This window comes from Lithobates pipiens, unplaced genomic scaffold (assembly GCF_037356315.1).
Source record: "Lithobates pipiens isolate NorthernLeopardFrog02 unplaced genomic scaffold, aLitPip1_a1.2 Scaffold_3, whole genome shotgun sequence".
Classification (NCBI taxonomy): Eukaryota; Metazoa; Chordata; class Amphibia; order Anura; family Ranidae; genus Lithobates; species Lithobates pipiens.
The window spans coordinates 207,472,800-207,499,212 of NW_027507790.1; the positions used below are offsets into that span (position 1 = coordinate 207,472,800).

General features: G+C 43.1%; 1 protein-coding gene across 2 annotated transcripts in view; it reads left to right on the top strand.

The window, feature by feature from the left end:
* ARL15 (ARF like GTPase 15) overlaps positions 1–26,413 on the top strand; it is a 476,807-nt gene that overhangs the window by 136,064 nt on the left and 314,330 nt on the right. For both annotated transcript variants that reach the window (XM_077462750.1, XM_077462751.1), the window contains 2 exons: positions 4,194–4,338; positions 10,183–10,242. In XM_077462750.1, the coding sequence (XP_077318876.1) occupies positions 4,194–4,338; positions 10,183–10,242 (205 nt within the window). The remainder of the gene's footprint in view (positions 1–4,193; positions 4,339–10,182; positions 10,243–26,413) is intronic.

Consider the following 26,413-nt stretch of genomic DNA (forward strand, 5'->3'; position numbering starts at 1 on the left):
GTCCTCGCGTGCAATGTCACATGCTGTAGCTCCACCCAACACGTTTCCTCATACGACGTGGTCAGGCGCAATTATTCTCTCAGCCAGTTCCATAAAAAGTATCTTTTTATATTATATTATTATTATACAAGAAAAGAACAAAACAAAATGTGAACCTTGTCTGACCTACAGGTAACAAAATAAGTCAAATCGCTTATTTGAGTACAAATAACAGATCACTGTATCAACAATGTAAACTGTGAGAAGAGGAACAAAGAAATGAACCACAAATTGCTAAATATTGGGTAAAGGGTATTATCCAACCTTCCTAGAACAGCCTGTATGGGAACAACCTGTGCCATAAGGGGTATACAATACACCAACCTTCACTATCAATCCTTCTTATAGAAACACAAAAACGTACTGCAAAAGGAGTAAAATGGGAGACAAGAAGTAAGCAGTAGATATAGATAGTGTAGGTAACCAGACATACCGGTTGGTAGAAGCTTCAGAATAGTAAGCCATCTCTTGTTACATACAAGTATATATACAGTGTTTGTTCCTATCAACATTAAAAGGTACATGCACTGGAACTTATGTGAGTAGTTAAGATCCACTTGCAGTGGACAGTGAGAAAATGAGGACAGACATGTAGAACAGGGAGAAGGAAAGGTGGGAAGGGCACCATGAAGAGTCACAGAGCTAAAGTTTTCTAGTTGCTAGTCACAGAGGTAGCTTTAGATAGTTCTTCCAAGGTTCCCAAACGGCATCAAATTTATTCGAAGTGTCTAGGTTTGGGTAAAGATTAGCTGTCTTCTCCTGGGTCATTATCCAGAATAATTTTTGTTTTGCTACTGCAAAGGAAACGTGGTTGTTTGCAAGCACGAGCAATCGTAATCTTGGCCCCAACAATATAAAATGTCTGAGTTTCCGAAAGACAAAAGTATCTTTTTTATGGCTTGTTTACACTACAGCACATAATGCAATGTGCAGGAAAATGGTACCGTTCTCTCTCTAAGAAGTAGGCAATACAGTCTGATTATCATTCAACAGTCATATCCAACCAGCTTTTGGTGATTATCCCAGTGATTATGCATTTATCGTTGCATACACACATTCACATTTCTCCCTCCTTGAATGATCTTTACTGTCCAACTATGTGGATTTTGATGCATTTTCCTTACATAAAGCGTTGCCATTAGATGTAATAAAAGTAAATATCTAAGATGACAACAGTGCTGTAGTGCAGTGATGCCTGCAAGTTCCTTTGTTTAATCTTCAGATTACCTTCGAGGAGTCTGTTGAATGCTAGAGCTAGCCATATACAGTTAGATTATCACCAGAAATATTCCAAGCCTGCGTGCTGAAAATTTACCGTCCCTAACTACAATAGCACACAACTCAGCGCTTCAGGATTATGATTTAAAAGAAAACCCCTTTGGACCAATGCTTATGATCCCCAAGAAATTTGATTAAATCAGAAGAATAATAAGAATAATAATAGCTGCTGCTTATTAAAACATACACCATATAAAATTGTATATATATAAAAAACGAGATTAAAACTTCAAACACAAAAAGTCCACTAATTAAATATATATATATATATAGCAGCGCTCAACATGCAGAATCTTGTTCAGATGTTATTTATTTGTGCTCTTGAAAAAGTGGTGATAGAGTCCAACTTGTGAAAAAGAAGAAATATCGGAACCACCTTACACCTGACGTTTCCACCTTTCGTGCTCTCAAAATACAAACCCCTCTTCGGGGATGCACTCGCCAGAAAATCAAGGATATAAGAGCCTTCAATATGTCAAACCATTATATTCTTTGGTCGTGGAAAAACAAGGATGTAGGAGCCTTCAATATGTCAAACCATTATATTCTTTGGTCGCTGCATTGAAAAAAGTGAAAGTCCTGCCCCGGGCTCTGACGAACACTTCCCGATCTTCGGACATCGCCTTAGAAGAACAGAGGAGGATGACACACAGCAAACCAAAACACAGTCTATCTACACGCTGCTAATTCCATACTTCCTGCTTTATTCGGCGATCTACTTCTACTGCAGCGACCAAAGAATATAATGGTTTGACATATTGAAGGCTCTTATATCCTGATCCTTGAAGGGGGGTTTGTATTTTGAGAGCACGAAAGGTGGAAACGTCAGGTGGAAGGTGGTTCCGATCTTTCTTCTTTTTCACAAGTTGGACTCTATCACCACTTTTTCAAGAGCACAAATGAATAACATCTGAACAAGATTCTGCATGTTGAGCGCTGCTATATATATATTTAATTAGTGGACTTTTTGTGTTTGAAGTTTTAATCTCGTTTTTTATATATATATATATATATATATATATATATATATATATATATATATATATATATATATATATATATATATATATATATATACAATTTTATATAGTTAGATTATCACAGTTAGAATTTTATTCAATTAACAAAAAATGTCCATTCTGCGCTTTTACATTTTTTTTTTTTTGGTCATTAAAGCGAGAGTCCGCCAGGACTCCGCGTTTTTTTTTTTTTTTTTTTAAAGTCAGCAGCTACAAATACTGCAGCTGCTGACTTTTAAAATAGTGACACTTACCTGTCCAGCGCGCCCGCGATGTCGGCACCCGAAGCCGATCTCTAGATCGACACTCGAGTGCTGCCGCCGCCATCTTGGGTATGGGAATCAGGAAATGGAGCCTTTCGGCTTAATTTCCCGGTTCCCTACTGCGCATGCGCGAGCCGCGCTGCGCAATGAGGACGGTCCCCGCTGCCTCTGGGATCTGTGTGTTTCCCAGCAGGCAGCGGGGCACTTGCGGAAGGGGGCGGGCACTTGCAGAAAGGGGCGTAATGTACGCCCCTTTCCGCAGAGAGCTAGCCCGGAAGTGGGTGCAGTTACCTGGATTATCCAGGTAACTGCACCCCCCTCCCCCCTGAAAGGTGCCAATTGTGGCGCCGGAGGGGGGGAGGAATCCGATGAGCGGAAGGTCCATTTTAGGGTGGACCTCCGCTTTAAGATCGAAAGCAAATGTTGGTTTGGCACTACTAACCGTTAAACAATCAATTTTCAAACTAATTTGTACTGGTGTATGATCAGTTTTGATCTAGGCTATTCTCTGGCCTTTATTACACAGGCCTTTGACTGAGTTGACATGAAACGTTTGTAACGAAGGTAGGTTGGTGGATACTGTAAGGCTCGGTTCACACAAGGACAACCCGACTTACAGCGCGACTTTGCAAGGTGATTTGGAGGTGACCTCAGCGCAACTTCAGCGTGACTTTGCGCAACTTAAAGTTGCCTCCAGGACAGGCTAATTTTAGCTGCGACCAATCGCAGAATAATCAGCTCTGTGGGAGGGAGGGGGTTGCCTGGGCAAACGTGGGAAGTACCTGTGTAAATTTTCTTTTTCCTTTAAAGTTGCTTCAATTATAGATGGAGATCCGACTTAGAGGCAAATTCCATTGAAATCTATGGGTACAAGTTGCCTAGAAGTCGCCTTGAAGTAGTACAGGGACTTTTTCTGAATTTGGAGCAAATTCAGTAGTGTACATTAAGATGACTCTCATTCAATTCAATGGAATTTCTTATGTCCAGCAACTTGGGGCAACTTGAGGTCTGACAAGTTGGATCCCAAGTTGCTGTAGTGTGAATGAACACTAAAGAAATCACCTCCACGGCACCATATACCACTTGTAGTACCAAAAAATGGTTATATTTACTAAAATCACAATACAATACATATGGGTACATGATCACAAATACAGAGCATAATTCAAACAGTGACTCTTCGTTGAACAATATTTCTGAAAGCTACACTCAACATATTTCGCCATCTTAGGCACCTTGAAAGTCCCGTTGACTCTTACCCTTTTGTGTTAATCTTTCAAATTTCAAATTTAATCTTTTGTAGATTGTAATCTTTGTTTCATCGGCTATTAGATTTTGAAAACCCTTATTTGTCTTTGTGATTCCCCACATGTTCAATCCTCTTATAAAATTCTAATGCTATATTTGTTGAAGATGATACATTTTAGTGATGCATGAGGGCCATAGCATAGTCTTCTCTTCAGGTTTGACTTAAGAACTCCTCCTCTTTTGTTGCTATGGATCACTGGCCACCATTCCTCCTGGCATTGTGTTAAATTAAACCCCTCCACCTGCACACCATATTGCTAATATCGCCCTCTTTCTTTCTTTGCAGTGTTTTCGAGCCCTCTGCTGTAAGGGTCCTCCGCCACCACGCCCAGAATATGATATTGTATGTATAGGTCTCACAGGATCTGGCAAGACCAGCCTTTTATCACAGCTCTGCAGTGAGAGCCAAGACAACCTTGTGCCTACCACAGGTAATTATGACTACAAAAAGCATTGTTTGGACACTTATTTTCTGTAAAGCCTGCCATACCAAGTAACATAATTTGGATCATCCAACTTGGGTAGAGGTACTCGATTATTAATGCATATGGCCATTGGACAGGCCTAAAATGATTACACAAAACCCACAAATATTATATATTTTATGAAAGCAGACACCCTGGAGACTAAAATAGTGGTAGTTGCAATTTTTTATGTCAAACAATATTACCGCAAAGGTCTAGGAAATGCAAAATTTCAGCAAAAAACACACCAACGTGAATTTTAGGGCATAAAAGACCCGCCCAGCTGTTACTGCTCACCCCCACCATCACAGGAGAGAGCTTATTCTTCAATTCAAACTCCCTCACATTCATGTTCTCTACCAATGCAGTAGCTTTGAGCTCACCATTTTTTGAGTGTTCGATCCTGTGATGGGGAAGATGAACAGTAACAACATGCATTTTGACTTGGAAGAAGACCCCCGAAATCGGAAGAAGACCCTCGGAGGTACCTAATAAACTACTTTAAAAACCTGTGTAGTGTGTTGTTTTAATTGACACTTTTTCCCTCAGGTGAATGGGTAGGGGTACGATGTACCCCATACTCCTTCACATAGGGTGGGGGGGGGTCGGGATCTGGGGGCTTCCTTAGTAAAGGGGGCTCCCGGATTCCGATAAGCCCCCCACCTGCAGACCCCGACAACCAAAGGCCAGGGTTGTTGGGAAGTGGCCCTTGTCCTCATCAACATGGGGACAAGGTGCTTTGGGGTGGGGGGGCGCAGGGTGCCCCCCCATGTTGAGGGCATGCAGCCTGGTAAGGTTAAGGAGGGGGGGACGCTCGTCCTCACCCTCTTTCCTGACCGGCCGGGCTGCGTGCTCGGATAAGGGTCTGGTATGGACCTTGGGGGGGGGGGGACCCCCATGCTGTTTTTCGGCGTATAGGTTACCCATAAAGCCCATACCAGGCGACGGGGCTCTCAAGGTGCCAATCTCACCGATGGAGGCGGCAAGATTGACTTCCTTCTCTAGTCCTGTTGTACCGAAAGTCACGTTAAAAATTAATGGATTTTAGTCCATGTATGGGCAAGCCCGTTCATTTGGAAAGTCCGGCAGACCTCCACGGCAAAGTCGGTGGATTGTCCAATCGTGTCTACGCGGCATAACGGGTTTTCTTCTAAGATTGCCCTGTATTTGGCTCCATCAACTCTGACCAGCTTTCTTGTCTCTCCAGAAGAAAAGCATCCTGCTGCCACCACCATGTTTCACAATGGAAATGGTGGGCCCCCGGGCGATGTACAGTGCTTGTTTTTCACCACACATAGTGTTTTTGCTTTAAGGCCAAAAAGTTCAATTTTGGTCTCATCTGACCAGAGCACCTTCTTCCACATGTTTGCTGTGTGCCCCCACATGGCTTCTCGCAAACTGCAAATGGGACTTCTTATGGCTTTCTTTCAATAATGGCCTTCTTCTTGCTACTCTTTCACAAAGGCCAGATTTGTGGAGTGCACGATTAATAGTTGTTCTGTGGACAGATTCTACCACCTGAACTATGGATCTCTGCAGCTCCTCTGGAGTTACCATGGGCCTCTTGGTTGCTTCTCTGATTAATGCTCTCTTTGCCCTGCCTGTCAGTTTAGGTGGACGGTCATGTCTTGGTAGGTCTGCAGTTGTTCCATACTCTTTCCATTTTTAGATTATGGATTGAACAGTGCTCTGTGAGATGTTCAAAGCTTGAGGTATTTTTTTTTATATAACCTAACCCTGCTTTAAACTTCTCCAACTTTATCCCTGACATGTCTGGTGTTTTCCTTGGCCTTCATGATGCTGTTTGTTTACTAAGGTTCTTTAACAAACCTCTGAGGGCTTCACAGAACAGCTGTAATTATAATTAGAATAAATTACACACAGGTGGACTCTATTTGCAAATTAGGTGACTTCTGAAGGAAATTGGTTTAGAGCTGTCACGACGAGTCGACGTAATCGATTACATCGACGACAAAAATACGTTGACGTGCGTGCAGGGCGTCGATGCGTCAGTATCTCTCATTATCTCCCGCTCTCCTCCGTGCTGCCGTCCCCCTCTCCTCTCCCCCTCCGTGCCGCCGTCCCCCTCTCCTCTCCCCCTCCGTGCCGCCGTCCCCCTCTCCTCTCCCCCTCCGTGCCGCCGTCCCCCTCTCTTCTCACCCTTCGTGCCGCTGTCCCTAGGGGTGCAACGGATCGTTACCGATCCGCGATCAGAACGGGTCACCCCCCCGCTACAATCGGCACATGTCGCGATTCGCGGAGTGCTCCGCGGTCTTGGCCTTAGGGAAGGCCGCAGCTTCGGCCTAGCTCCGAAGCTGCGGCCATCTTTCTACACCCAGGCTGTTTACACTGTGATCGCTCATGACGCCGGTTCCTCTCTCCCCTCTCTGTACTAATCTGTACAGTGGAGGGGAGAGATCGGATGGAAGCAGCCATCCTTTCATACCCTGAAGTACCCAGCAATACCCTGCCTGAGTGCCAATACTCTGCCGTACCCTGCCTGCCAATACTCTGCCGTACCCTGCCTGCCAATACTCTGCCATACTCTGCCAGCCCATACTCTGCCAGCCCATACCCTGCCGTACCCTGCCAGCCCATACCCTGCCGTACCCCTGCCATGCTCTGCCGTACACCTGCCATGCTCTGCCGTACCCCTGCCATGCTCTGCTGTACCCCTGCCATGCTCTGCCAATATTACAGTGGGGGAGATTGTGGATATTACAGTGGGGACTATAAGGTTTTTGCAAATTAAATTATTATTTGCTGATCTGAAAAATGATCCGATCCGTGACTCTGATCGGAGGAACAATCCGATCCGTGAGTTTTTTGGTCCGTTGCACCCCTAGCCACCCCCCCTCTTTTCTACCTCCGTGCATCTGTCCCCCTCCATGCCGCTGTCCCCCTCCCTTCTCCCCCTCCGTGCTGCCGCCCCCTTTTCTCTTCTCTGTGTCCCCCTTCGTGCTGCCGTCTCCCTCTCGCTTCTCCCCCCCTTCTGCCGCCCCTCTCGGTATCTCAGGATGGAGAGCGGAGGTAGGAGCCGGTAAACCCGGCTCCTTCGTCTTCAGAATGGACAGAGTCGGTAACCACTGACTCTGTCCATTCACATAACTGAAACATTGTAACCTCCTGTGATTACGATGTCTCAGTTAATGAATGGAGAGAAGCCGCTGTCTTCTCTCCATTTATTATCAGTGCAGCAGAGGCTGCAGAGAAAGGGACTGGGGAATCTGTCTCCAGTCCCTTTCCCTGTCTCAAACAGGAGATGTCAGAGGTCTGTTAAGACCCCTGATATCTCACCATAGCCCCCCCAACAGGGCTGATAAAAAAAATTGCAATAAATAGAATTGTTTTTTTTTTTTTTTTTTAAATAATAAAGAAACGAAACAAAACACACCGACACTGTCCCAACACACCCTCCCCCTTATGTACTTATTTGTTGTAAGGTTATCCAAAGAATTAATTAGCTAATAAAAAAAAAAAACCCACTAGATTCATTTAAAAAAATAAAAATAAAATAATCGGATAGTCGTTGACTAATCGAAAAAATAATCGATAGACAAATTAATCGTTGGTTGCAGCTTTAAACTGGTTCCACTAGATTTTAGTTGGGGTATTTTATCAGAGTAAAGTGAGCTGAATACAAATGCATGGCACATTTTTTAGATATTTATTTGTAAAACATTTTGAAAACCATTTATAATTTTCCTTCCACTTCACAATTATGTGCCACTTTGTGTTGGTCTATCACATAAAATCCCAATAAAAATAGCATTTACGTTTTTGGTTGTAACATGACAACAAAATGTGGAAATTTTCAAGGGGTATGAATACTTTTTCTAGGCATTGTAAATGGACTATATCTATAGCAAAGGCATTATTCAACTTTGGGCAAAGCTGCACAGTTTTTTAATTTTATGTACAGATGCCCTTACCTGCATAGGCAGTTATTTGGTAAGGGTGAACAATGCCTTTTAACCTCCCTGGCGGTTTTTCCGAGTGTGGCTCAGGGTTAAATTTCAGCACAATTAGCGGTAACCCCGAGCCACACTCAGGATTGCATGGCAGGATCCTGGTGCGGTATACTTGCCTTGTCCCCAGGATGCCATGTCCCCCCGCGGTGTCCGCGGGCTCTGTCCTCTGCCCGAAGCCTCTCTGTGCGGGGCTCCATTCCCTGCAAGTGTCGCAGCGCACAGGGGCGGAGCCCGGTAGCAAATTCAAAAAAGTGAAAAATTATAATGCATACAGTACACTGTAATCTTACAGATTTCATTACTGTATGAAATAATTTCACATCCCTTTTTGTCCCCCGTGCTTTGTTGAATGCCCTGCATGCAGTTTTATATGATATACACTGTTCTTTCTGCCTGGAAACTGGAGATTGTCCATAGCAACCAAAAGTTTCCCTTGATGTCAAAAGTGGTTTTAGACCAGCTAGAAAACAGTGATAGTAAATTAGAACACTTGTAGAATTGAGCGATAGTGAATCGTGATGAAATTTACTATTATTATATCATTATTTTTTATATTATATTATAATTTATGATTTTGTGTTTCAAATTTCATCATAACCGGGATATCTAGTAGACTCTGGTTTGGACAGATTTAATTGTGTTATTGCTAAGAATTACAGGCCTACAATATAAAATGCCAAATTTCTAAGCAAAATAATTGTAACGCTTTGAGATGGAAAAATCTGATATAATCATACCGCCAGGGAGGCTACAGACAATGCTGCACCTTTCCCTGGCACTCCATCAGATCAATTGGTGCCTCACGGGTTTTTCAACATGCCTCAGATTTTGCAGGGCTGCTACCTGGTTTTCTGTTCACCTGTTCAGTTTTACCGGGTGGACTTTGAGGCCTCTTGTGACCAGGTGGACTTTGAGGCCTCTTGTGACCAGGTGGACTTTGAGGCCTCTAGTGATGCTGGCTTTGATCGTAGACTCTTTAGGGTCTGTTGAGCCCATCTGTTGACCTGTGGCTTTTCACTGTCCCGTTTGCTTTTGAATGTCCCAGTGTACCTGAATTACTTATTCTGTGTCCCTAATGTACACTTCACCCCTTGTAAGAGTTGACTTACAAATCTTTACTTTGCTTTGCTACTAAACTGAGGCATGATGGGAAGGGAGCTGTCCTTACTGCTTTCTTTTGCCAGTGTTCTATCTCCTGACGGAAGCAGCATAGCCCATTGTACCTGAATTACTTAATTCTGTGTTCTTTAATGTACTCTAAGAAAATGGTTTTATGGTAAGTCAATTTTTTTATTTTTTATTTATACCATCCTGCTGAGTAGTGTACAGTATTTTTTCAAACTGTCTTGGCATTATGGGCCTTTCAGAAGTCATGCCCCAGTGTTCAGAGGAGGTTTTTTTTTAAATAACAGTAATTTTCACACTAGAAGCAGTGTTGGCTTTATCTTCAGGGCAAGAAGTTTATAGATGTCCAGGAGGCGAACCATTGCATTGTTTGTGCTGCAATGACTGCATGCCATTAGGCTCGCAGTTTCAGTGTGGTCCTATTCACTTACATTGCAGAGCTCGACAGATAGTGTCATCAACCAACTCTGCAAATCTCCTTTAAAATTGGCATATTGCAATGCGAAGCATTTTGGCTGTGGTATTTTGTACCGTGTCTACTTGTACTTAGGCAGTCGGGGGGTGCTAAAAACATGGGTACCTGTTTTTGCCACCCCCCTTGGCCACCCATGTGAAAGGTGCCTTAGGCTGCATCAATGGCTTTAATACAGAATGATCTGTTCTAAGTTTGCTGTAAATGTTAAATATAGTTATTTGTTTTGTTTTTATGTTTTAGGTTTTAGTATAAAAGCCGTTCCATTCCATAATGCCATTCTGAATGTAAAAGAACTTGGAGGTATTGTCCATTTAATTTATATATCTATATATATATATTTATATGTATATGTATTTGTGATTTTCATTGGTTCTAAAGCTGATCTCCAGCTTTTAGTGACATTTTAAAGTGGAAATAAACTCTCCTATTATTTTCAGTGAAGGAAGCTGCCATCTTGGCCTCTGTTTAATCTTCAACTGCCATGTTGCTGTTCATGTGATCAGTTATGACACCAGCCATACGATGGTTTGACAGTACAAGCAAATGTGACAGTCGGCAATCCTGACATGCCAGGAATGTAACTGTTTTCTGAAACCATTAAATCAATTGGTTTACTTCTGCTTTAAGACCCCTTTCACACTGGGGCGCTTTGCAGGTGCTACATCGCTAAAAATAGCGCCTGCAAAGCACCCTGAAAGAGCCGCTGCAGTGTCTCCAATGTGAAAGCCCTGAGGGCTTTCACACTGGAGTGGTGCACTGGCAGGACACTAAAAAAAGTCCTGCTAGCAGCATCTTTGGAGCGGTGAAGGAGTGGTGTATACACCACTCCTGCCCATTGAAATCAATGGGGCAGCGCGGCTATACCGCCAGCATAGCACTGCTGCAGCAGCGATTTGCGGTGGTTTTAACCCTTTCTCTGCCGCTAGCGCGGGGGATAAAAGCGCCCTGCTAGCGGCCAAATAGCGACACAAAAATTGCGTTTTACCGCGGCCATGCCAGTGTGAAAGGGGCCTAAGTAGTCTCTTGGACCAAGCTGGTCCTGACTTAAAGTGGAAGTAAACCCATAGATTTAACTGTTTAAAAAAAGTTTTAAAAAAAGTTACAGTTCCAGCCCATGCCTGGAATGTAGCTGTCACATACTGTGTACTCTAAACCAAACTGTCAACCCATCCCATGGCTGGAGTTATAACTGGTAACATGCAGCATCATGGCAGTTGAAGATTATACAAAGGCCAAGATAGCAGCTTCCTTGGCTGAAAATTATAGTTTACTTCCACTTTAACTAAGAGATGCGGTGGCTGGGTGCACTGTATGTAGCCTCAGCTACGTACTTGTAAAGCTTGGATCACCTCTCTGATCTTAGGAGACAGGGTGCAGGCACCTTACTGTAATCATCCAAGAAGTCACATGCAACAGAATGGAGTGGACGCCACTCTTCCTACCAGCCCATGTGAAAGATGAGGAACAGCCTCAGCCGACACTTCTCGGCAAACCATGCCCACCTTACTCGTCATGGTTGACTAAGCCGGGACAAAAAGCATTTGGGGCATAGTTTGTGGAGAAGCGTTGAGACAGTTCCTTATCTTAATTTCACATGGGCTGGAAGGTAGAGCCGCGTCCACTTCATTCTTTCTCCGTTACATACTACTGTATGTAGCTGAGGCAATATACAGATTATACAGTGCACCCAGCTGATGCATCTCATTGAAGGTAATAGTTCACCATGACCAACTTGGTCCAAACAAACTGTGTAAACTTCACTAATGCCACGTACACACAATTGGACTATCCGGCGGACCAGAGTGCGGTGGACAATACGCTTCTGTGTGGGCTCCGGGTGACTTTTTTTCTTCCCAAAAGTCCAGCGGACTTTGAAAGAAGTCTTGACTCAAAATTGTCCACCGAACTCGGCAGTCCGGCGGACAATCCGCCCATCTGTGTGCTAGTCTGCTGGACTTTTGAAATGAACGGACTTGCCCACACACGGAGTAAAGCCCGCTCATTTTGAAGAAAGCCATGCTTTCCGCCGGAAAAGTCCGGTCGTGTGTGGGCATGTGTGTGCAGGTCCGCTCGTTCGGAAATCTGTTGGACCTCCGCTGCAACATCCGGCGGGTTGTCCGCCGGATAAACTGATTGTATGTATGCGGCATAAAAGCTGTACATTTTTGTTTCAAGGATTTTCTTCTGACTGAAACATAACATTTTGAAAGTTTTTTTTTTTTTTGTTGATTTATCCAAATCGCTTTCTGAAAATCAGTGTTCTTCATTATAGAATGTCTGTGCTTTATAGATAAAGAAAATTGACAATGATCAATAACAGTGCAGCAGTTTGTATTGCTTTGTGTTGGCCATAGCGCAAGCGGCAAGTAGTAATAAAGTGGCTGTTAAGCCAAAACTAATTTTTGAATAGATAAAGGATTTTGGAACTTTTGTCTTATTTGTACTGCTATTCATTTTTTGTGATTTACCCTCACTTTCTGTACTGTTGGCATTTGTGTTCAGACAAGAAGTGAAGGGCAAATCTGCGACAAGGGCACCAGACAGAATAATAAAAAAAAAACCTCTTTGACGGGTTTAGCCTTTTACCCATTCCACCCAAAGTTTTGTCGGGAGTTGATCTTGCCTATGTTGTGGAATTTTTGTAGACGGGCAACTCCTATCCTCATATTGATTAGTGGTTCCAAATGAATAACTACTGCAATAGGGAACACACACAAAAGATGCCCTCAGCATCTTTCCAAATAACTGTTCTGTTCAACGTAATTAAATTTTTTTTTTTTTTTTTTTAATGCACATGATTTCATAGGTATCGCATTTTAATATTACAATTGTATTTCTATGGTAACAAGGAGCGCAACATAGGCAGGTTAAATTCTAATCCAGACTTGAAAGAATGCAAACATAATGAAAACCTTATCAGTGTTGTGTGCACAATGAGTGCATTGTGCAAAACATAGGCAAATCATGCAACATAGAATACAATTCTATACACAATGTGCAATTTGCTTAACACATATCTAAGCCTCAGATTTTTTTTTAGCAGGTACCACTACTTGTTCTTACCTTTTGGAGGACCCCTGCAGCAGAATAGCTAGTGGGGGACCACCATACAGGTAAGAGCAGGAATAAAGAAAGCTAAAATGAGTAAAAAACGAAATAAAGCATTCGTGTCTATTTTCCAAAGAAACTAATTAAAATAAATATCATATACATTTGTAACTGTGTTATCTTTCTGTACAAGATGATCATTAAAGCTGGCCATACATTCTACAATGACTTATTCAATTTTCTTTGGGTTTACCTTCAACTGTATTGCAAATGTAACAATTGAAAGTGTTTAGATTTGGCCTCATATTGTGGTTTTGGTAAATCGAAAGGAAAATCGTCCAAGAAAATTCTGTACTGAATGGCCAGCCTAGGGTAAAGGAAGGTCTCTGTACATTATCTCCACCTGGAACGGCTATTTTTTATTTTTTTTTTGCTTTCCCTGACACACCTCATAGAAACTCTAACAGCAGCCATAAGACAAATACTTTTCAGAACAAAGATTTGTCAAATAATAATTAAAATTTGACTCTTTTCCGCCAAACCTTTAGTGCCCAGAATGTGGAGCCAAAATTAAGCAGGGCTTTATGGCAAACTGTTTGCAGTCTGTGAGGGAAAGTAGGTTGCAACGCTCTGCCCTGTAAGTAAATAACCACTTCAATACAGGGCACTTTCACCCCCTTCCTTCCCAGCCCAATTTTCAGCTTTCAGCGCTCTAGCGCTTTCAGTGACAATTGCGCGGTCATGCTACACTGTACCCAAATGAAATTGTTATCATTTTGTTCGCACAAATAGAGCGATATAAGCGCAAAAAAAGCGGAAATTTGGGAAAAAAACAATATTTTCTTTTTTCTATTTGAAAAGAAATCCAATAAAATCAAATTTTGTCATAAATTTAAGCCAAAATGTATTCTGCTACATGTTTTTGGTAAAAAAAATTCCGTTAAGTGTATAATAATTGGTTTGTGTGATCACGGACATATGTACGCAAATGATCATGTACATATGTGTGCAGGTGATCACGTACATATGTGTGCAGATAATCATTGGGACATGTGATTTTAGTGGGACATATGTGGGGGACATGTTTTTATTATTAGGGACATGTGTTTTTATTATTTGGGGACATGTATGTTTTGGGACATGTGTGTTTTGGGGACATATGTGGGGACTGTGTTTGTACTGTGTGGTGTGTTGTGTGTTGACACTACACTGATGATCAGTGAGTAAAAAGCTGTGAAAAGCAGCCCATACTCACTGATCATCAGCCGGCTGCAGCGATCCGCTCTCCTCTCCTCTGCGATGACTTCCGTGTGAGGAGAGGAGAGCCGATTGCCTAGCAACCGGCTGTTTGTTTACATCACATGACGGCCGTGATTGGACACGGCCGTCAGGTGATCAGGAGGGCCAATCACAGAGCCCTCCTGCCGATCTGAGATGTGCCGTGTCCGGGTGACACGAGCACATCGGGATCGCGCCGCTGCGCGGGCGCGCGCGCGCGCGATCCCGCTACTCCTGAAGGACGTTCCTGAACGTCCTATCAGGAGCAGGCGGCTCCCACCCGGCCGTATATATACATTGGCCGGGTGGGAAGTGGATAAATACTCGTTTGAAACTCTTAGCATTTCACTTTGTTTATAAATTTTATAGTTTATATTTTTCACAATAACAATGCAAGGGGAGTTTTGGCTATCCTTTTTTTCCCCATCTTCATTAAAGTGATTGTAAAGGCTTGTTTTTTTTTTAAATGACAAACATATCATACTTCCCTCCACTGTGCAGCTCGTTTTGCACAGAATGGCCCGATCCTCGACTTCTGGGGTCCCTCGGTGGCTCTTGCGGCTCCTCCTCACTTCGGATAACCCCCTAGGAGAAGTGCTCTCCCGGGGGGCGGGGGGGGGGGGGGGGGTTTACCTTGCGGGAGCGCTCTCGAGTCCAGCATTCAGTGTCCACATGAATGCCGGACTCAGCCCTGCCCCCCCCATGGCCGTGTCATTGTATTTGATGGGGAACCAACGGCTGCACTGCTATCAATCTATCCAATCAAGAGTCGGGACCCCATGCAGAGAGGGAAGCCTCTCTGGCGTGGGAATTACAGGGGTTCAGGTGAGTAAAACAAGGGGGCCGGTGACTGGCAGAAGTTTTTTCAACTTAATACATAGGATGCATTAAGGTGAAAAAAACATGAGGGTTTACAACCCCTTTAAAGCGGTAGTAAAACGCTGTGTGTGTGTGTGTGTGTGTGTGTGTGTGTGTGTGTTTTTATTTATTTTTCTTTGCAAAGTGAATCTATAATGTGGTAGTGTGCATTGCATACTAGCACATTATGTGAAACTTACCTGAAACCGAAGCCCTTCCGGTGCTGTGCTGTCACCGCTGAGAGGGTTTCCATCTTCACCCGGCCTTCCTTCCGGTTTCGTGGACTCCAGCTGTGTGAGTGGCCGGAGCCGTGATGACATCACTCCTGCGCATGAGTGCGCTTACTCTGAAGGAGCTGCTCGTTCCAAGCACATGCGCCGATGATGTCACCAGCTTCATGGACAGTAAATGTCAACGAAATGGTCCACGTTTAGGATATTATTTACAGTACTTATAGGTAAAAGTCAGAGATGGGAATTGGGGGGGGGGGGGGGGGGCAGGGGCGGGTATTGGAAATAGTGTGGCACATGCCCAGCTGAGGGAGCTACATGTCAGTAATGAGTTAAAGGCTCTGTTTCCACTAGTATGAATTGTAATACGACTTTGGACACAGTCGCATGACAAGTCACAGCCCATTGATTTCAAAGGCAAACATTCCCATCTATGCGCCTTTAAAAAGGTGCCTGCACTACTTTGATGTGGTTTTTGATGCAAATTTGATTCAGAGTGTAAAGTTGAATCAAAGCTGCACTCAGTTGCCTCTAAATTGCACAGCTTTGGATTCGCACTAGTGGAAATGTAGCCTAGAGCTAGAGTGTGAGTTTGGCGTGTGACTTTGATGCGACTTTGAGTGCAGCTTTGATCCAACTTTACACACTCTGGAATATAATCACATCAAAAGTCCCATTAAAGCATTGCAGGTACCTTTTCAAAGTCGCTGATTTTTCAAAGTCACATAGATGGGAACGGGTACCATTTAAAATGAATGGGCTGTGACTTGTCATGCAACTTTGGACACATAGTCGCATGATAAGTCACATTTCTACTATTGCAACTGTAAAGTTGCACAATTTACAGTGGAACGTTGGTGCAACTTTGAGTGTAGCTTTAATCCAACTTTACACTCTGCATCAAAGTTGCATCAAAGCATTGTAGGTACTCTTTTCAAAGTTGCTGATTTCCAAATTTGCATAGATGGGAATGGGTGCCATTGAAATCAATGGGCTGTGACTTGTCATACGACTTTGTGTCCAAAGTCGCATGACAAGTTGTACTAGTGGAAACAGAGCTTTATGGCCCGTACACACGATCGGATTGTCCAACAACCAATGTTGGATGTGAGCTTGTTGGTGGAAAGTCTGACCTTGTGTACGCTCCATCGAAAATTTGTTGTCGGACTTTCCACCAACAAATGTTGGCTAGCAGGTTCTCAAATTTTCCGCCAACAAAACTTTGTTGTCGAAATTTCCGATCACGTGTACACAAGTCAGACGCACAAAAGTTTGCGCATGGTCGTAATCGAGCAGAAGAGCATTTTCCTGTCTTGGCTTGTCGTACGTCTTGTACATCACCGCATTCCCACATTTCGGAATTGTTGGCCAACATTTGTGTGGCCATGTGTATGCAAGACAAGTTTGAGCCAACAACCTACAAACAAAAATCCACGGTTACGTTGGGGGAAAGTCCGATCGTGTGGACGGGGCATAAGTGTGGTTGCCTGAACTATCACTGTAGATCCCAGAGCACGTCCATCTCCCCTCTCCTGTGCACAGCTATACTGTATATGTGCCCCGCACCTCCCCCTGTGTAGATGGGGCTTTTTATTTCTTAATTTTCTCATGTATTCTGATGTACAATAAGAGAATACTGGGCGGGAAGCTATGATCAGCTTCTCCCATCCTGTATACGCCCACTGGCTACACATGTCCCTCCCAGGAAGTGATGTCACTAGCTTTCAGCAACCATACCCGCTGGCTGATTTTAGTCTCAGAAGGAAGTAGAATTCAAGTCATGTGACGGCACTGGATGCTGCAAAATAAAGGTAGCAAAACAGTTTTTTTTTGATTTTGAGACATAAGGCTGGACTTTGCTCACATTAATGATTGCAGGGTGAGAATTTAATTGTTTGGGTGGACTTCCTTTTTAAGCATTACAGCCAGGTCCCCTTCTTGCCCCCGGTCAGTGATTGGACAGTGAAGGAGCTGCAACAGACACTCTGCTTTCTACATCCATCAGCATGTTCCTTGTTACCAGATGAGCCTCTATCTCCTAGGCTGAGTTCTGCTTTACAAGGGTTACAGAACCAAGTCAAATACATCTATGTACCCTAGTTGCATTTAAAACAAATTTATGTAATTGATGTGTAGCACTGACCCCTGAAGAAGCTGCTGTTTTTTTGTTGGGCTTACTGTTACCTCACCTTCTCACTGTGCCCGTCTTAGGGGGTCCCGTTGTGAAGTGAATTCAAGTTCCGACACTTAGTCCTTTTTCCAAAGATTTATTTGAAAATAAGGTTTTGCAATAAAAGGATAGAGGGTTAAGAGGAGTTCCGGTACCTTGTAAATTACGGGTTAGAGGCACTTCCTTGATCCAGAGGACAAACTGCTTCCACAGGCTGGATCTAGCAATCACCGGATAGGCCTCTCTCACTAACCTAGCAGCCGGTGAGATGCTCAAACAAAGTCTCTGCCACAGACTTGTCAATTTGAATGAAATCGTTGTGCAATCCTCTGCCACAAAACGGCACAAACGGCAACTTGTTGAGAAATTAAAGAGTTGTCACACAGTACCACTTTCCTTCAGCCGATCCGGCGATACTGTATGGTAGGTGACCCAGGATCCATCCTCCAACTGATTCTCCAGGCTCTTCCAGAGATACCAGCCTTGTTGCTCGGTCCTCTCTTGAAAAAGCCCTCCCCTGGATCCTCCAGTCGCTTGTCTTCTCCCCGCAGGCAAGACAGCACAAGACCACCCCTGGATCAGTAGGCCCCAAGACTTTTTTTTCCAGTTACAAAGTCTTGGTCCAGCTGGCCCCAAGACACAAGAAAGAGGCAGCACACACCCCAGGCCAGGAGGGCCATGAGGTTGGGATAACGAACCCCGAAAAAAGACCGCACAAAATAGCGTCAGTACCTTATGTACCCCCACCCAGAATGCACAGCGGTGAACCCCTCCCTCTAGGCTGTTTCTGAGTAAAAAGGGTATTCAATGCATTCAGTCTGTTGCATTTCCAACACTTACCGGTGGTCACAGCGCCACCCGCGGGCAGGTGGAAACTAGCACAACCCAGCTGAACTGGTACAGAAACCAGAACTTTTGACATAATTGGCCTGAGCCAAACTGCAGCTTCAGACAACTTAAATTTACAAAAAATAGCATCTGCTCATTAGGAGCAAGGCGCTACAGATGTTTTTAGATTTGTCTCAAGTTCAGTTTTATTACAAATTGGTAAGACTGTCAGCACAAAGCTGATTATTTATACACACCATATTGGCACTCCATAGGCCTACCGCAACCCTTTTTTTTTTTTTTTTTTTTTTTTTTTTTTTTTTCAACTGCAACCCTTTTAATTGAACTTTTTGTTGCATCCACTTATCTCTTTCGAGATTTGGTCAGACTGACTTCCTACAATTCAATGAAGTCAATGAAGTCAATTGCAGCATGGCCACCCCCTAACACTGGAGGTCTCCATTTCCAGTAAACGCACCTCAAGTGTCACTTTTCACCACGGCCCGGCTGACCTCTCTCGGGGAGGAAGTTGTCACAGTTGTGGCTGAGAGATCTGCTAACTCCATGAGGGAATATTCTGTGAAATGAAAATTTCACCGCAGAGGAACTGCTGTGAAAATTACCAACTGCCAAAATAAACTTGTCAGGGTTTTGTGGTCTCAAAAGAATTGATGAGACATTTATTGTGTGTGTGTATATGTTTGTGTGTGTGTATATATGTATGTGTGTGTGTGTATGTGTATATATGTGTGTGTATATATATATATATATATATATATATATATATATATATATATATATATATATATGTGTGTGTGTATATATATATATGTATGTGTGTGTGTGTGTGTGTATATATGTATGTGTGTGTGTGTATATGTGTATATGTATATATATATATATATATATATATATATATATATATATATATATATATATATATATATATATATATATATATATATATATATATATATATATATATAATTTGATTTGGTTGTGTGAAAGTCTGGTGCAGCTCTGCATAGAGACCAATCAGCTTCCAGTTTTGTTTTTGCCAAAGCTTATTTGAACAAGCTGAAGTTAGAAGCCGATTGGCTACCATGTACAGCTGTACCAGATTTTGTACTCTCCAGTTTTAGTAACTCAACCCAGTGTTACCATTGCTTTGTATTCTCGAGAGAGCTGCAAGAACAGATGGGATTCCTAAAAATCTGGATTGTTTCATGAGCCTGCAGTCTATGTATCTTCAGTAGGACATCAATGAGTTCTTATACTGGGTAAAGGTACACCCAATACATTGGTGTCACAGCATTTTAACTTTTGTAACAGAGTACATCAGAAGCTGGTGCTTTTAGTCCCCTTTCACACTTGTGCGACTTGTTCTGCGACTTGGGACTGCAAAGTCGTATGTCAAGTTGTACCCCATGATTTCCAATGAGTACTGTTCATATCTATGCGTCTACAAGTCACAGCGACTTCAAAGTAGTCCCTGCGCGACTTTGGTCCGACTTTGATGCATCTTGAGGTCCACAGACCTCAAGATTACACAGGCATTGCTTCAAGTCTTGTCAAAATCTCGTGACTTTCAAGTCGCACAAGTGTGAAAGGAGCCTTAAGGCCCGTACACACACAATCTGAAAATCAGACAAAAATACAGCTTTTGAAGTGGTCATACTAATAATCAGATCGTTGGTACGGAGCTTTCAAGAGCCATTCACTACACTTCAATATTATCTGATCGCAGAAACACAAATTTTCCTCGTATGATACCAGATTGTACGATTTTCATTTAATCAGTACAGTTGTCGCCTGAAAATACAATAGAAAACTAGAAATACACTATAACACATGACATCCCTTCCGTGTGTGTGTGTGTGTGTTTTTTTTTTTTTTTTTTTTTTTTTTTTATTCTGTCGTACTAACATTTTCATATCTTTAGTAACCTCTCCATTTTTGATGTGTGACTAGTATGCAAAAAAAAGGACTATCTGTCCAATTTTCGAATTGTGTGTACGGGCTATTAGACTGTCTTTTACTAATTGGAACGTTGTACTGCCATCTGCACAGAACAGGCAGGCAAAGGGAAAGCTGGAAAGCTTCTCCTATGCAGGGCTGGGACAAGGGGTGGGCAGGAGGTGTGGTTGCCCTTGGCACTGTGGCATCATATGAGGTGGGGGCTTGTGTTGGGGGGCAGCAGGAGGTAAGGATGGTTCTAGGAGGGAACAATTGGGTGTGTGTGCTAGGAGTGGTGATTTAGGTAGGGGGAGGGGAATCCTGCTAGAAGGGGAATTTGTGCTAAGAGGAGAAATTTGAGCTGGGGGGGGGAGCGGATGCATATTTTGAGAGGTAATTTTGAGGGATTTGAAGGGTAGAGAGGACTTGTACTTGGGGGGGGGGGGGGGGTAGGGGTGTTACATTTGTGCTGGGAGAATATCTGCAGGAGAGGCAAATTTGTTCTGGGAGTAGGGAGAAATTATGCTTAGAGCAGAAGTATGCAGATTAATGGGGGAGTCGTTAGTGATGCAAAATGATCGACTTGAGCCTAGTACGCACTTTACTAGACTTTTTTTCGGTCAACCCCGCGGGTTGACAGAAAACTGACAGCTCAGGTCGGAGTGGCTGTATAGCGATATCCCCTGCTGAGCCATTGTCCAAGTAGCTGGCATTTGTCAGACCAGCTGCCGTACACACGGGCCGATTGTTGGAGGGTTTATATTAAACCGGCCAACGCCGTCCGACATTGGGCCCGTGTGTACTAGGCTCTTTTCAGTTGTGTGTATAAAAGTGGACCTTTTGCTTGAATAAAGTTTGATTTGAATAAATGCAAGCCATGTCACAATATACAGCAACAGTATAATTTTTCAAAAAAGTTCTATACTTTTGTCATTTTAAACGCAGTCCTTAAACGCCATGTGCGTGAAAAAATAAAATTGTATAATGATAGGTCTTCTTTAAGCTCACCTGTATACCCTTCACCCAGCACATCCGTTTACAGCGTAGACACTCGCCACAAACCACATATTAGCTGTAATTTGATGCAGGTATCTCAATATGGGTGTTTTCAGGTAATTACATGAACTGCTTTGAAAAATAATTGTGTGGTAAGTAAAAGCATCAAAAGCATCTTTAACCAGTGCAGACTGTAACCAACCCAGTTTGATGGCTCAGTGCAAGGATTTGACATTTTAAGGGTTGCCTCGGAGGTTGATAATTAGCGTTTGAGGTCTTCCACCACATCTATGCAATTTGACCAATCCTTTTAAAGTGGTACTAAACACTGAAGGTAAAAAATGTGTGCAGCCCCCCCCAACCATACTTACCTGAGCCCCATTTCGATCCAGCGAGGGGTAAGAGAGCAGCTGCTCTGCCAGCTCTCCCCCTTATTGGCTCAGTGACAGCAGTAGGTGATATTAGCTCCTGTTGCTGTCAATCACAGCCAGTGATTGGGGGGTGGGGCTGAGCCTGAGCTCTGCATTAACCACTTCAGCCTTGGAAGAATTTACCCCCTTAATGACCAGGCCATTTTTTTTTGATACGGCATTTGCTATCGTTGTAACTGACAACTGTGTTGTACGACATTGTACCCAAACAAAGTTGATGTCCCCCCCTTTTTTTTCTTTCCACAAATAGAGACTAATTTTTTTTGTTGGTATTTGATCACCGCTGCATTTTTTATCTTTTGCGCTGTAAACAAAAAAAGAGCGACAATTTTGAAAACTTTTACTTTCTGCTATAATTCATATCCCCCAAAAAAATATTAAAAAAATTTATTCATCAGTTTAGGCCAATATATATTCTGCTACATATTTTTGGTTAAAAAAAACACAATAGGCGTATATTGATTGGTTTGCGCAAAAGTTATAGTGTTTACAAAATAGGGGAAAGATTAGGGCCTTTTAAAAAAAATTTTTTATACTAGTAATAGTGGCGATCTGTGATTTTTAGCGGTACTGCCACAGGCAAATCTGACCCTAAGTGACACTTTTTGTGACCAGTAACACCATTACAGTAACCAGTGCTATAAAAATGCACAGATCACTGTATAAATGACACTGGCAGGGAAGGGGTTAACATTAGGGGTGATCAAAAGGTTAAGTGTTCCTTAGGGAGGTGTTTCTAACTGTATGGGGGGGGAGGGGACTGACTAGGAGTACAGAGAGACCGCTGTTCATGATCCATAGGAACTGCTCGCTCTCTCTCTCGCTCTCTCTCGCTCGCTCTCTCGCTCTCTCGCTCGCTCGCTCGCTCTCTCGCTCGCTCTCTCGCTCTCTCGCTCGCTCTCTCGCTCTCTCTCTCTCCTCCCCTGTCAAAATGGGGATCCGCCTGTTTGAAAAGGCAGATACCGATTCTGCCTCTCTTTCCCGCGATGGCGGGGGAGCGGCAGACATAGAGTCTGCCAGACCTGTGGGCAAGCTCCCATGCACACCCACACAAGCTAGTGCATGGACCGCCGTACCGTTAAAGTGATTGTAACGTTTTTTTTTTTTTTTTTTGTTTTTTTTTAACAGTCACAAACACATCATACTTGCCTGCTCTGTACAAGGGTTTTGCACAGAGCAGCCCGATCCTCCTTTTCTGGGGTCCCCCAGAGGTGCTCCTGGCCCATCCTCTTCATTGAATGCCCCCATGGAGAGCCGCTTTCCATGGGGGTACCCATGTGGGCGTGCTCCCGAGTCCTGCTGCTGCGTCTATTGACACAGACAGCAGGACTTGGCCCCGCACCCGACTCCTGTGTCACGGAATTTGATTTACAGCGGGAGCCAATGACCCAAAACAGTGGCTGGAGCTGCTGGGCTCGTCCTCAATGCTGGAACGTTCAGATTCAGGGTAAGAAAAAGGGGGGCTGGGGGGGGAGTAGCTGCAGCACAGAAGGTTTTTCACCTTAATGCATAGAATGCATTAAGGTGAAAAATTTTGAGACTTTACAACCCCCTTTAAGAGCCTTTGTTAAAATAGTACAAGAGATGCATTTGAACAGGAGCAGCTATGCATATTTTGCAGCTTATATTTTTAAACTTATGAAATATTTAGTAAGCAATTTAATATTTAGAATGTATAATGCACAGTTAGAATTACATTTTTGTTTAGCATGCATTCCATACTTTATATGCATTTGGATAATCTGAATTAATCCTTTCATTTTATCATTTTGTTACTGATATTTTAAATTGAAACTTAAAGGGATTGTAAAGGTTTTTTATCTTAAAGCTGAGGTTCACACAAAAATATAACCCCCCCCCCCCCGTGTCACATTTGGCACCTTTCAGGAGGGAAGGGGGTGCAGATAGGTATTTGCACCCACTTCCGGGCATAGACTCCCACGGCAGTCTATGCCTCTTCCTGTCCCGCTGCGCTGTCTGCTGGGACACACACTGGTCCCAGAAACAGAACGGACCATTCGGATTGCGCTGTGTGACTCGCGCGCGTGCGCAGTAGGGAACCGGGAAGTGAAGCCGCAAGGCATCATTTCCTGATTCCCTAACCGAAGATGGCCGCAGCAGCATCCGAGGACCGAGGGACGGTTCGATCTCGGGTACTGGCGTTGCTGGACCCTGGGACAGGTGAGTGTCCTTATTTTAAACATCAGCAGCTGAAGCTTTTGTAGCTGCTGACTTTAAAAAAAAAAAAAATTCCGCGGGACTCCCGCTTTTATGCATTCTATGCATTAACTAGTTACGGACCAGCCGCCGCAGTTGCACTGCAGTAGGTTGGCTCCCCTGCACGAATCTGTCATTGTACGTCGAGCATGTACACGGCTAGCAGGGGACCAGCGGGTCCAGTGGACTCTGTCTGCCGGCCACCCACGATCACTCCAGAGACGGGCAGAACAGGGATCTGTCAGTGTAAATGAACAGATCCTCGTTCTGTCAGGGGAGTAGAGTGAGATCTGCTGTTCCTAGTGATTAGGAACAGCGATCTCCCCCCTCCTCCTCTAGTGAGCCCAGCCCCCATACAGTTAGAAACACCTCCCTAGGGAACACTTAACCCCTTGATCGCCCCCCTTCCCTGATAGTGATATTTATACAGTAATCGGTGGCTTATTTTAGCTCTGTTCGCTGTAAAAAAAAGTTGATGGTCCCAAAAAAGTGTTAAGTGTTTGTTGCATTTTCACTACAAATCGCAGATCACTGCCATTACTAGTAGAAAAAAAAATGGCATAAATATTTCCCCTATTTTGTAGATGCGATAACTTTTGCGCAGACAAATAGATTTTTTTTAATTTTTTTTTTTACCAAAAATATGTAGCAGAATACATATTGTCCTAAACTGAGGAAGAAATTTTTGTTTTTTGGGATATTTATTGCAAAAAATATATATATTTTTTTAAATTGTCTGCGCAAAAAATAAAATCCGCAGAGATGATCAAATACCACCAAAAGAAAGCTCTATTTGTGGGGAAAAAAGGACCTCAATTTTGTTTGGGTACAGCATCACACGACCGGGTAATTGTCAGTGACGCATTGCCGTATAGCAAAGAAATGGTAGACCATTGCGTTTCTCATGTCAGCACTGTCTGTGTTGATGGGGGGGGAATCGTGCAAATCAAATTTCTTTCCTGCAACCTGTGGTTACAGGAAAGAAATTTTCACATTGTATGGCTGGTTTTAAATGTGCAGCATACTCCTTTTATCTTCGCTTTGTTTAAAGTGCTCCCAGTTTTTGCGTCTCGTTTAACCACTTAAGGACCGCCTCACGCCGATGTACGTCGGCAGAATGGCACGGCTGGGCACAAGCACGTACCTGTATGTTGCCTTTTTGCTCCGTGGCCGCGGGACAAGCGGACCCGATTGCCGCTGGTGTCCTGCGATCGGGTCACAGAGCTAAAGAATGAGAAGAGGTCTGTGTAAACAAACCTCTCCCCATGCTTCCCTGTGTGGCTGTCACCAATCGTCTGTTACCTTTTATAGAGAAGGACAATCAGTGACGTCACATGCCAGGCCACGCCCCCCACAATAAAAAAAAACACAACATCATACCTGCCCCCTAGTGGTTAAGTCTTCACTGCCAGTGTCATTTACACAGGAATCCGTGCATTTAAATAGCACTGATTGCTGTATAAATGACAATGGTTCCAAAAACGTGTCAAAAATGTCCGATTTGTCCGCCATAATGTCAGTCACAATAAAAAATGGCTGATCGCCGCCATTACTAGTAAAAAAAAAATTAATAAAAATGCTATAAAACTATCCCCTATTTTGTAAACGCAATAACTTTTGCGCAAACCAATTAATAATCGCTAATTGCGTTTTTTTTTTACCAAAAATATGTAGAAGAATACGTATCGGCCTAAACTGAGGAAATTAATATATATTTTTTGCGGGATATTTATTAGAGCAAAAAGTAAAAAATATTGCATTTTTTTCAAAATTGTCACTCTGTATTTTTGTTTATAGTGCAAAAAATAAAAACCACAGAGGTGATAAAATACCACCAAAAGAAAGCTCTATTTGTGGGGGGAAAAAAGGACACCAATGTTTGCGAGCCATGTCGCACAACTGCGCAATTATCAGTTAAAGCGACGCAGTGCCAAATAGCAAAAAAGGGGCTTGGTCCTTTGGCTGCAAATTGGTCTGGGGCTTAAGTGGTTAAGGACTGAGTTCAAAGAGTACAAAAAGTCTTGATTGTTCTGGATTTTAGCCACATTATTAAAAAAGATCTAATTTTTATTTAATATTTTCATTTTTTTGTGGTCCACAATCAATGCATGCATTTATGCTCTTATTTAGACATGTCACATGTTTAATAGTCTGTAACGACAGCCCTGCTTTGATAAATGTTATTGGGGTTAAATAAAATCGGTTTCTAACTTGCAATAGCAGTCCTTCTGATTACTCAAGAAATTCAGGCCAAGTAGAAGTTCTGATATTCATACTGACACATGGCATCTTGGGTAAAAGTGCTAAGCCCGTCACACTGAAGTGGTTGGAATATTTTGTATTTGGAAGCCTGTTTGGGAAGACTTTTCCACTGTGTGTGTTGAACAGGAGCACTAATGAAGTATGACATGCTGAAGTATTTTGAAATAATTTGTAACTGTCTGGAAATTTGCCATCAG